General features: G+C 35.1%; 2 protein-coding genes across 2 annotated transcripts in view; one reads left to right on the top strand and one right to left on the bottom strand.

Moving 5' to 3' along the window:
* The window catches only part of LOC128922696 (uncharacterized), a 217,850-nt gene that overhangs the window by 75,747 nt on the left and 128,763 nt on the right, over positions 1-13,340 (top strand). The gene's annotated exons all lie outside the window — the stretch shown is intronic.
* LOC105218909 (sodium channel protein 60E) overlaps positions 1-13,340 on the bottom strand; it is a 265,193-nt gene that overhangs the window by 204,285 nt on the left and 47,568 nt on the right. Inside the window, exon 3 of the mRNA XM_054234121.1 lies at positions 5,567-6,789. Coding sequence (XP_054090096.1) covers positions 5,567-5,603 — 37 coding nt within the window. The 5' untranslated portion in view covers positions 5,604-6,789. The remainder of the gene's footprint in view (positions 1-5,566; positions 6,790-13,340) is intronic.

The following is a 13,340-nucleotide window of genomic DNA, read 5'->3' as shown; positions in this document are numbered from 1 at the left end:
CCTTGAAATCCAACGCAGAATCACTCTTGCCAACAGGTGCTACTTTGGACTGAGTAGGCAATTGAAAAGTAAAGTCCTCTCTCGACGAACCAAAATCAAACTCTATAAGTCGCTCATTATTCCCGTCCTGATGTATGGCGCTGAAGCGTGGACGATGACAACATCCGATGAGACGACTCTTGGGGTTTTCGAGAGAAAGGTTTTGCGCAAGATTTATGGTCCTCTAAACATTGGCAACTGCGAATACCGCAGACGATGGAACGATGAGCTGTACGATTTATACGACGACATTGACATAGTTCAGCGAATAAAAAGACAGCGGCTACGCTGGCTAGGTCATGTTGTACGGATGGAAGAAAACACTCCAGCTCTGAAAGTATTCGATGCAGTACCCGCTGGAGGAAGCCGCGGAAGAGGACGACCTCCACTCCGGTGGAAAGACCAAGTGCAAAGTGACCTGGCTTCACTTGGTGTTTCCAGTTGGCGCCAAAAAGCAAAAAGGAGGAATGAGTGGCGCGCTCTGGTGGATTCGGCTATAATCGCTTAAAGCGGTTCCTACGCCAAATATATATATATATATAATGTTCATTTTTATACAGATTGATGAGGATGAAGATTCAGTTAGTTAATGTTGGATACCGGAAACAACGGTTTCAAAAACAATGACTAATGAGACCATATCTATATCGTGTTCATTATCCGTGGATTAAAGTCTAAAAAAGTGAAATTATATTCTTCAAGCTACATCCATTCCCTTAAGGGTTTACATGGGTTTCGTGGGTCCAAAAAAGCGATTTTTTTTTACAACATCTCAAGAATAATATCCAAAATTTTCAAGTCGATCCGAATAATAGTTTCGGAGACACAGCCTTTGGAAGGTGTGCGCTCCAAGTCAGGTGTTATTGTTACTCAGCGCGTTTAAAGCGTTGTTTTCGGAACCGTGTTTTCAAAGTCGGTTGTCAAGTGTTCCCGAAAACTACTCAACAGATCTTGATGCAATTTTGCAAGGTGTTCGAGATACAATTTACTCGTGTTTGGACGAGTATTATTATATTATATATATATTACAACTTTTTAAAAAATATATATATAAATTTGACCGGAATTTTTAGTTTTTTGCAAAAAATTCTGCCAAAATTCCATTTTTTACTTTTTTTGTCTTTCCTTCATTCAAGCACGAGTTTATGTTCTTAACTAAAACACTTATTTTGTTTTTTTCATTTTAGATGATCCTGTCAGGAGTTATGCTGAAAACGCGGATGACCCCTTTTTTTTCCTTTTTTTTAACCCTTGGCAGATGAGTTGCATAGCTCTGGTTATGCTATACTGTAAACATTATAATTCATGTTCATTTTATTAGAATTTAGTTGAGTTTAAAATTTTGGCATTATTGCCTTTCAAAATATTTAAATATTTTGTGATATGGATCATAATCCAACAATATTGCATGCTAAACGTTCAATATCGCAATATAGAATCGCGATCCAAATATCACGATAAATATCAAACGTGTAGCAGACGCCTTAAGGTTTAATATTTTAAATTTTCTGACGAAATTGATTCTTTTTTCCACAAGAAAAGCAGGAGAGCTGATTACTTATTTGGTTTGCCATATCATAACACTGTACAACACTCTGTCTGGTATTAGTAATAATTAAGAAAAAGCCTTTTTCGAACTTCAGATATTTGATTTCTTCGAAAAACGGAGAATATAGTTTTTTTACTCATGCCTTAATCTCCCGAAAAAAATTAATTTGGCCCCATACCCAGAAATAGGCGATTCTGTCGTATAGTGTAATGGGCAGGCTTACTCCGGAACAACGTTTGTTGCTCTCATACGTCCCAATAGCTGCAAAAAATGGTCGTAAATTGGGACTCTCAGCAGTTATTTGTCGAGTCAGCCCCGGAGGTCACTTGACCGAAATCTTTTTTAAACCATAAGGACAAACTCCTATTCCTTGATCATTCAGATACCTGTTAAATTAGACTTATCGATGCTGCTGCTCTTTAAACAAAAAAAGTGAGAGCGTGTTCAAAATAAAGTGCTCAGACCCAGCACAGGAAAAGTTTTCGCAATTTAGGAGTATAAATAAGTAAGTGAATTGGATATTTGCATTTAAAATATTTTCTTAATTATTTATTCGCTCGGCATAAGAAGCTCATATGAATATGAGTATAAGCCAGTAAAGTTTGTCATCGAAACTTAGGTATGTGGGGAAAAATAAATTTTAGAACTTTTACTTTATTGCAGCAACTAAAATTAATGAAGGCATAATTCTGCACGCTCCACCACACAAGCTGAAAAGTACTTATGTATTTATATGTATATATACCTATAAAGTAAAAGTACGAGTATAAGTATAAGTATATATACGTGTTCAAAGTCACTAAGCGCATATTTGTGGATGCAACGGCTGGGCGCTTAGCTATGCATGAATGCATTTTACAGACTGCGCAGTGGCAGACATGCCAGCCTACAACGGAAACGGATATTGTGTGCATTTTGAGTGCACAAGCACTTCCTATATATATATATATATGTATACGCAGAGTAGATCAAGCAGAAACGAAAACACCTACACACACACAAAGGCATCATATTTTTTCCCAACAAACAAACAAAACCGCAAACTTCTTGGGAAATTTTCAAGAAGTAACACTTACGAACAATCAGTGGTTTCCTTTTGCTGTGCATTATATATATATTTGTATGTGTGTGCTTGTATATATATTTATGTGTAAACCACAAGCTCAAACTTCTCGTTTGCTGTCTCGCGTGCCTTTAAATTATCCGAAAAACTATGGTTGAAGTTGTGGCTTTTGTGTTTGTTGTTGTTGGCATGTATGTGCTTTCATCAATATTTCTCTGAGCTTTCAGACACATACATATATAAATATATACTTATAACTTTTCACACATAAATTTGTGAACTCAAAAATTTGCCACTCGATATCATCATAATATATTAGTTGCTTATATTCCCACTATATATACATATACAGTTAGATATGACTTTAATACTTTGCTACTTTGCAACTTTCACTTGTGCTTTCGCCAACTTCAATTTAAACTTTATGCTATATGTATTACATGAGCGCAGCACAGTAGCGCCTTAACGGGCGCATAAGTAAATATGTTTTGGATAGAAAGTTGTAATGGATATTCTCAGCACGCAGTTTATCAAAAACTTTCATAGTTTTTATGCAGTCTGTAGTGATGATTTTCGTAGTGAGTTGTGAAAAATCGAACAATGTAGAGAGAGAGGGGGAAAAAATGAAAGTTTTGCTGTTGAAATAAGGAAGGATATTATTCAGTCGAAAAATAATGAGATTTTAAGTGAAAGGAAATATATTTTAACATCAAAGAAATTGAAGGGTTTTTTTGGTATTTTTGATGAAAGTGTATTGTAAGATACAAATTTTTTAAACGAACTGAAACTTTTTGCACTCAGAAGTGTACGATTCTTTATTCAAATTTTAGTTAGGAGCGAAGTTCGTATAGAGTTGCTAAAAGTTATATAGAATGACTATACTGCAAATGAGTCACGATAAGCCATCAAGATTTATAGAGTGGATACATTCTACACATATACCGAAGAATATTGAGCATTCAGTCCACATCATTATTCCTTAATAGTCAATATTGGCGTCAATAGTAATAATTAGAATAATTTTTGTTTGACACTACCAACATTATTCATTCTGAGACCAACAAAAAAATCAGTAAATACAAATGGAATAAAAAAGGAGACCCCGCAATCTGCGCCAAGTACCGTGATATAAGTCTCCTCAATATCGCATATAAGGTCCTGTCGAGCGTATTGTGTGAAAGATTAAAGCCCGCCGTCAACGAACAGATTGGACCTTATCAGTGCTGCTTTAGACCTGGAAAATCCACCATGGACCAGATATTCACCATGCGGCAAATCTTGGAAAAGACCCGAGATAGAAGAATCGACACTCACGACCTTTTCATCGATTTTAAAGTTACCTTCGACAGCACGAAAAGGAGCTGCCTTTATGCCTCGATGTCTGAATTTGGTATCCCTACGAAAGCAATACTGACGTTGAGCAACACCAAAAGCTCCGTTAGGATCGGGAAAGACCTCTCCGAGCCAGACAGGGTGACTCACTATCGTGCGACTTCTTCAATCTATTGTTGGAAAAAATAATACGAGCTGCAGAGCTAAATAGAGAAGGTAGAATCTTCGGTAAGAGTGTACAGCTGCTGGCATACGCCAATGATATTGATATCATTGGAAACAACACCCGCGCCATTTGTTCTCTTTTTTTCCAGATTTGATAAGGAAGCGAAGCGTATGGATGTGGTGGTGAATGGGGACAAGTCGAAATATAACCTGTCATCAAACAAACGGTAAGCGCACTCGCGTCATGGGTCGCTAGTCACTTTTGACAATCATATCTTTGAAGTAGTGGATAGTTTCGCTATTTGGGAACCAGCATTAACAACACGAACAATGTCAGCCTCGAAATCCAACGCAGAATCACTCTTGCCAACATGTGCTACTTTGGACTGAGTAGGCAATTGAATTGTGAAGTCCTCTCTCGGCGAACCAAAATCAAACTCTACAAGTCGAAGAGGAAAGTGACCTGGCGTCACTTGGTGTTTTCAGTTGGCACCAAAAAGCAAAAAGGAGAAATGAGTGGCGCGCTCTGGTGTATTCGGATTTAATCGCTTAAAGCGGTCTGGAATACGATAAAAAAGAAGCCGAAGGAATAAAGAAGGCAAAAGGCTTCAAAAGTTCCGGTATTTTCTTAAGTAAAGTGCCTGTGCCGTTTCGAAAGGAAATAATTGTATAAAAAATCGAAAATATTCCATTTTATTCCATGAACTTTACAGTTAAATTGCAGGGTATATTGAAAACAAAAATATTGTCAATGATATTTAATTTTTATACGAACTACGAATAGCTTGTTAGCAACGAAAGGATCAATTGGGGTTTCCAAAACTAAAACAAAATGATTCCTGGAAGCCTCTATCCTTGAATAATAGCCTTTTTGTATAAAAAATTCTCCGGAGAAGAGGGAACGCTAACTTCACTAATTTAAAATATAGAAAAGGGGATTATAGAAATATCGAAGCAATACTAAAGAGTAAATACTAGACAAGATTTCCGACGAGATCTTAAATATTGCAGCCGAACGAGAATAATTTTTGTTGAGAAAGTAGTAGTAGTCTTGTTTCTAGTAGCATAAAATATTTTATGAGATTATTTAAGAATTTTCTTTATGATAATCAATCATCCTATAATATACATTGTGTTTTTCCTGAGCAAAGATTTCTATATTATATTCATGTTATCTCACTTTGCCCACTTTGCAGCCACATTCTGACCTCACTCATGGGCACAACTAATCCCACTTGACCTGTCACATGACACGAGTTTCGACACATTCTATCACATTTTGTACAGTTTTTGTTGTTCTTCGGATTTTTTCTCACTATCTTTTGTGCACTATATTTGCGACACGACTCTTGTTGTGGAAGGAGATGGTAATAAGAGTTTTTCTTGAATTTTGTTTTTATCTGTGCACTTTGACTTACCTTTATCATCATTGGGCGTTGTTTGGTCATCACTCATCTTGATAGATTTTTTGTTTTTTATTTTTGTTGGTTTACGGTGTTGTCTCGTTGCGTGTTTATTCGTTTCCTTTGCTTTGGTTTTCTAGATTTGTTGAGGAGTTTTTTTTTCTTTTTTTGCTTTTGTCGTTTTGTGTTGCGGTTTTTCGTCTTCGCTTTTGTATAATTTGCGCCAATATTTTGTTGTTTGATTTTCTATTAAATTTTATTGTTGTTTTATTTGTGTTGTTTTAGCGCGTTATTTGATTGTTTCGAATATTTGGTGAAATTAAATTTTTCAATTTCGTTGTTTATACTTTATATTATTTACTGTTATTGATTAGATTACTAATTTTTTTTATTATTATTTTAGATTATTTTTTTTGTTACCGTTAAAACATAACCCACTTGACTTGCTGTTCCAGCTGAGTTGCTTGATGAACAATTTTTTCGAATTTTTTCTAAGAAATTCTTCGAAAGATTTCAGCGTTCAGCAGTTGTTTATCTTCAGAAAACATTTTTTCTGAAAGTTGAAATTTGTATTTCAAATTAACTGGCAACTCTGTAACCAGTTGTTTCGTTGCTTTTATTACTAAATTTTGTTGCTTTAATATTACTTGTTAACTAAGTTCCAGCGATTTTGTATATTTTGTATCTTCTGCTTAAAGTTTTTGTCTTTTACTTTTACTTCTCTTTACTCTACTTCACTGCCACAATTTGCGCTATCGCTTTTGTATTGGACGCCTTTGTCTCCTTGGCTTCATTCTTCAACGGCTTCGCAGTCAGTTCAGCGAAATTTCTTGCTCTTGTTATTGCCAATGGCTGCGTTGCCGTTATTACTTGCCATGCATTCTTAATGAATTCACAAGTCAACTGCTTCACCAGCATCGCGGGCATTAGCTCTGCGCTCAGTGCTGTGACATGGCCACGCCAAGCCACTGCTTCGTTTGCTGCGTTATACTCGGTGTTCCGCAGCGGCATTTTGCGCAAATTCCAATGTCGTCCAAGTTTGGCGACTGTATTATTATTTATTTTTAATAGCGGATGTATCTTTAAGTGCGCGCCACGCTAGAGCCGACGCTGGCAATTAATCTGTTAGTGTCCTTGCAACAGCTGTGCCTCAGTATGCGGGGCATTGTTGCTCATACGCAGTGTCGTCGCACATTGTTCGGGGACATGTAATTGAGCAAATAGCGCGGACTTTTAGCCTGAAATTAAAATTGAGAAATTTATTGAGTATAAATTTAAATAAATTGACATTAATTTGGGAGTATTTTAACAAGGCATTTATTTACAATTTATATGTAATAAGAATAATGCTGAGAATGCGCTTGTCTGGGAATTGTATGAACTACAAGTGGCGCTGGAGTTGATGGGAGTATTTTTACTTAATAATTAATATTCGTAGCGTATATTGCAGAAACGAAAAGAAAGATTTTAAATAATAATCGACTCAAAGAAAATCGAAATATTTTCTACAAAAACAAGTAACGAAGGGAAAAGTTCGGGTGTAACCGAACATTTTATACTCTCGCAATTTATTAATTTAACTTTATTTATATTAATAATATACAATTTGACCCACATATTCGTCATATATAGTGCATAAAGTCCATTGAAAGTTGGAAACCATAATATTAGGTTAGAAGCACCTAGGTAATCGTGTTCGATATATGGGGCCTTAAAAACTTATGGTCCGATTTCGGCGATTTTTAGAATGGGGCTGCCACACTATAAACATAGTATTTGTGCAAAGCTCTGCACCGATATCTTCACTAGTGCTTACTTTATATATTGTAAAGTAAACGATTCAGATCGTCTTCAAAGTTCTGGTATATAGGAAGTAGGCGTGGTTGTGAAGCGATTTGGCCTATTTTTACAACATATCATTGGGATGTAAGGAAACTATTACAAACCAAGTTTCACTGAAATCGGTCAAGTAGTTCCTGAGATATGGTTTTTGACCCATAAGTGGGCGACGGCAGGCCCGTTTTCCATTTTGTAAAAAAATCTGAGTGTAGCTTCCATCTGCCATTTCTTATGTGAAATTTAGTGTTTCTGACGTTTTTGGTTAGTGAGTTAACCCACTTTTAGCAATTTTCAACCTAACCTTTGTATGGGAGGGGGGTTATTATCCGATTTCTGTCATTTTTGGACTGTATAAGGAAATGGCTAAAAAACGACTGCAGAAAGTTTTAGCTTTTTGCGAGATATATAGAATAAACCTATTTGGGGGCGGGGCCACGCCCACTTTCCAAAAAAAAAAATACATCCAAATATGCCCCTTCATAGTGCGATCCTTCATACCAAATTTTATTTCCATAGCTTTATTTATGGATTAGTTATGGCACTTTATGTGTTTTCGGTTTTCGCCATTTTGTGGGCGTGGCAGTGGTCCGATTTTGCTCATTTTCGAAAGCAACCTTCCTATGGTGCCAAGAAATAAGTGTGCCAAGTTTCATCAAGATATCCTAATTTTTACTCAAGTTACAGCTTGCACAGATGGACGGACGGACGGACGGACGGACGGACAGACATTCGGATTTGAACTCCACTCTTCACCCTGATCACTTTGGTATATATAACCCTATATCTAACTCGTTTAGTTTTGGGTGTTACAAACAACCGTTATGTGAACAAAACTATAATACTCTCTTTAGCAACTTTTGTTGCGAGAGTATAAAAAATGTGTGTATTTTATTTTAAGTGTCTGTCTGAATAGGCATTAATTAGATTCTTTCAATGATCCAGAAAGTAAGCCTACTCGTTCTATCAAAAAGATTGTTAACGACCGGACACATAGTATTTATATTCTCCGATAGTCAAGCGGCTTTAAAATCACTAAAGTCTCATAGAATATCATCAAAGATGGTGAAATAATGCTTTGATTTATTATTGACAATGACGTCATATTTCACGATATACCTGCAGTGGGTCTCAGGACATAGTGTTATTCCTGGAGACTGTGTAGCAGATGAACTAGCCAGATTGTGTACGGCACTACAGTTAGATGCTAATAAAGAGGGAATTTATTTACCTCTGGCAACTTGTAGATATTTAATCGATAAACAATCAACGACTTGCTCAATAAGCAGACAAACGTAGCCGAAGGAATAAGAACCGCACCTGTTGCTTATTGAAATTTAAGAGGAATGACACAAGAACTCTAGTAGGGATCACTGTCTGATTGGGAGACACGCCAACAGACTGGGGAAACTTTTCAAAGATTACTGAAGCTGCCAAGAAGAAGAAGAAGAAACGATAACACACCTTCTATGTGGATGTAAGGCTATGTATAGGAAAATAATCGCAACTATTGGACGCGGTTTCCTAGATGATGTGGGCGAAGTTGCACATATCAAATTGCCTGAATTATTTCACTTTATCAAGACCACAGGGTGGCTCAAAGATGGCTTAATAGTGTGAGGGATCACAGTCCCAGTGATATCACAATCGGCTTCCTAAAGGCCTAGGTGCATCGTTTTACAACAACTTAACCTACATAGATTCTTTCAAATGTAATTTGGAAAACAATTTTGTTTTGGAACCAACCCCTAACCAAGAAATCTATCCACAATTCATACATTCCTTGCTTTTGAGTATGTTTGTTATATTCTGCAACTTTTTATAAGTTTCTACACTTCCTTCACTACCAAAGCAATGATATACATCAATACGTCAAGAGAGTTAAGTTCACCATTTTATAAAGATATTACAACAGCAAGTCTATTAGATTCAATATTAGCATTGAACTTAGTACCATATCTAAAATTTAATATCCAAATCCAATTGTAGTGAGAGTTAGACTGCTTTAATGACAAAAATCATAACCCTTACAAAATCGGGTTTATAACTGAACATTGTACTTGATGTTTCTGATCTCAATTGGCAAAAAAGCGTTAAATTACCTTTCCAGATTCAAATGTGTCCACTTATTTAGAGAAGATTAAGTCAGGCAGTTGAGGTAGTGATTCCTGATAAGATCGAAACGTGTTGGCCGTTTGTTTCAGAAATATACGCTAATAAGCATTACTTTGGTGAGTAATACCCTGCGAGTCATATGCTTTAGTTTTCATTACGTTATTCTAGTTTTTTAATTGAAAATTAGAAATATAAGATTTCAAGTTAAGCAGGGCATCCACTGTCGAATTTGTTCGGCGAACTCAACTTTATTTTACTGGCACAAAACGTCGAATACAAAAATCAGTACCTACGACGAAAATTTCGTCGAACTAAACACATTCGTCGTACAGGTCTTTAGATAATTCCTGGTATGCGATAAGTTATGGATATAATTTGTATGGTTCAATCTATATTCTAAAATTTGGCAGTGTTATGAATTTAATCTTGACTTCAATACTGAAGGCTCTAATGAAAGTGTCAATGAACACGAAATGTCTAAGTATTTTCAGGTAATGTCTTAAAGAGATTTTATATTAATATGCTTTTAAATTTATTCAAGATCTATACGAGAACTGAAGTTAAATCTCATTGAAACAAATTCTTTGAAATCATAATATTATTAATCTTCTAATTCCTATTTCTCTAATTTTTTTGCTTCTTTTATTTAATAATTGTAAATAAAATCGTTTTAAATAGATCTTTTCATACGTGTCATATTTCAATTGATAATGTCATAAGTTCGAATATTATTCTTCTACCCTATTATCTTATCTACCAATTTTCTTTATTTTATCAATTTCTCTCCTTCTTTTTTTCTAATATATCAAAAAGAATCACAAGTTTTAAGCAAAATTTAATCATAAAATAAAACCAGTTATCTTTTTATAAATATCATTATCCAATATATTCAAAATTCAGTTGAAAATCCCTCATATTACCCAAAAATTGTCACAGATTTCCAATATTAGTTTTAAATAGAATCCATTAATCTACTTTCAACAATTTCGTATACTATAACGTGTGAGTGTATATATGAATTAAAAGTAAGCTTGCACACGTATCTCATCCATTTCTGCTAACGCCAACATAATCCTCTACAAAGGTTTTTAAATAATTCCAAATCATTATGGCTCAACGAACGCCGATCACAAATAAATTATTTTCTAAATCCACTTTAATGCTCAATTGCGTAATTGCAATGCAGCAGCGGCGGCAGCCGATAACCGTTTTTTGCATATAAATCGAGGCAGCGAGCGTGAATACATATTTTCGGCAATAACTGTGATTACTTTTTTGCTTACATTGCTTAGCAGCAAATCCACACCGCCATAGACGGCCCACCACATGCCGCTCGCCTCTATAATGTATATATGTATGAGTGAGTGTGTGTGGGCTGAGCTATTTCGTTGCTAGGCAAGGTAAATGCAATGACAGTCGCTGATTCGTATAAACCTATGTATTTGTTATAATAAAATGAAAAAAATTACAAAATAACAACAACAAGCTGATACTAAGCGCTATTAATCCACAAAATCTGTGCTTTACGTGCGCACAACAAATACATTAATGCACAGCGAAATCTCAGTTTGGAACTGATATATACTCATATACCACATATATATATAGTATATACATATATATTATTTTACATACAATACAATACAAATACAAATATAGCTGTCTATCTGTTACACCATAGGCCGTTCAGCAGCTGTTTTGAAGTGTCGTTGTGTGCGTGTGAGTATAATGCAGTTCAGTTTCAGTTTGAGTTGAAAGGATACAATTGATTTAGGCAATCGACAGAAGCAAAATAGTCAACGTGAAACTGATTGCAATCGAATCAGTGAATTGGTGAGAGTGTTTTACCGTTAGTCGTTTCGTAACGAAGAAGCTCATTGATCTCACTACCGCTTACTGTTAGAGCTTTATACTGACAGCATGTATTAAAATGGGTGTTTCAATAGTACCACTGTGACAACTGACTATATGAAGAGAAACATCTGATCAGTTGTAATTGGTGTGGAGAGAAAACTGTCTCGGACACATGTACAAGGTCTAACGGTTTCAGGAATCAAATAAACATCCTATATTTGTTTTGAAATTCTCAATTCTCAATTCGAAGGATCATCTTTGTTAAAAAGTAAGGACGTAGTAAATTCTCTGTGACCTGAAAAAGTTGGTTACGGATAATTTATTTGAGTGATAATCCCTTGAACGGATAGCGAGATCTGAACAAAGTTTTGTCGGAACCAGTCGAATATATGGCGGGTCTCAAATAGACTTCTAGGGAGTTATACCTTACACGTAGTTAATAAAACACTAAATTCAATATCGACTCGTCACTTAGCCCTCTATTTTGGCATATTCAAATAGTGATTGGCTGGTAAAAATATGTAGCATTCTTGGTTGGTATTAATTAATGAAAATCTTACGAGTGCATCCGCTAAAGGATGTTTTGACCACGTTTGGAATGTAGATTGTAATCTAGATTGTAATAGAGCAACTACTACTCTTTATCCGAATTAGTTAAGAACGGGAGAGAACTTGATATTGAGAACTCCTGAGAACTTCATATTGATTTAAATATTTTCGTAACATAAATATTTATTTCGGAGGTATCCACAAACTTTCAATTACTGAAGAAAAACTCCAACATCTAGATATTTCTCAGCTCCTCCTTTCGTCAGCAACCCAGAGGGGTATTGCTGTAAGTAATTGACGTCAAAACGTGTTGTCTCTCTTCCTTTTGACATATTTATTTGTTTGATCACATAAAAAATTTCCGCAGGCAATCACTTGTCGTTGTATGCGCATAATCTTTCTATTATTCATTCAAAAAACCAATAATCTAGTTAGTTCTTATTGTATTGCTTCTGTGGCCTACATTAGCCGATGCAATTTAGCTGACGATTTATTAGGTTGTCATGCGGAAGAAAAAGAAGGTTCACAAAGAGTAAAGAGAAAAAAACGTATAAAACAGCGAAGGATATATAAAAGTATGAGAAGTGTGAAAATAAGAAGATAATAAATATATAAGCTCTGTTTTGTTGGTGATTTTTACTGTCTCCGACCTATTTCACCACAGCTTTTATGTATTTAGGTTTACTCGCTTTTTAACTTGTTTATTCAAGATTTGGTAAGACTTGTTTGTTCTCTTGTTTTAAACAATTAATTAAGGTTGAGCCTGCGGGATTATTATTTTGTCTCAGACTGGTTTATTATTTTTGGTTGTTTGCGGAGAGCTATCTGAGATGTAAAGAGTGTAGGTAGTGATTTATAAATAAGATAGGTTAATTGGAAAGTTCTTAGTTTAGAAATTTTGTATCTAGGTCGAGATTGGTTTGATCTTCTTGATTTTAGTTGTTCCAGGATTGTAGCGGTTTTTAGCATATATGAGATATGATTTGATCTGTGTTCTCCTTTATCAACACATTGAACAGAGTAGTTATTATGTTATGAAGAGACCTCGAAGAGAGATCGAACTTTCAGATGAATTTAAGAACATTTTTCAATCTCAAATCTGTCTTGGACATTTAAATATATCATATATAGTAATGATTCTCATCTGAAATGCGTATTGTTGATTCAAAAACATTATACGAGTATCGCCAATGATTTATTCGTCCCATTTTATTGTGTTTCTTCTCATTGATTTTCTATTATATGCTACAGAAAATCAAAAACTTTTCATAAATGCTTATAATAAATTTTCTCTTCCCCTCAACTTTTTCTGTCCCTTTCATTCTTTTGTTCATCTCATTTATATTTTAATTTCAACTTAGTATATACGCCAGGATTTTGATGCAAAAGTTGTGTGTTTCATTTGACATTCACACAAAGCCAATCAATTTTTTTT

This window comes from Zeugodacus cucurbitae, chromosome 6, assembly GCF_028554725.1.
Source record: "Zeugodacus cucurbitae isolate PBARC_wt_2022May chromosome 6, idZeuCucr1.2, whole genome shotgun sequence".
In the NCBI taxonomy this organism is placed as follows: domain Eukaryota; kingdom Metazoa; phylum Arthropoda; class Insecta; order Diptera; family Tephritidae; genus Zeugodacus; species Zeugodacus cucurbitae.
This window is presented reverse-complemented; position numbering and strand designations above follow the sequence as displayed.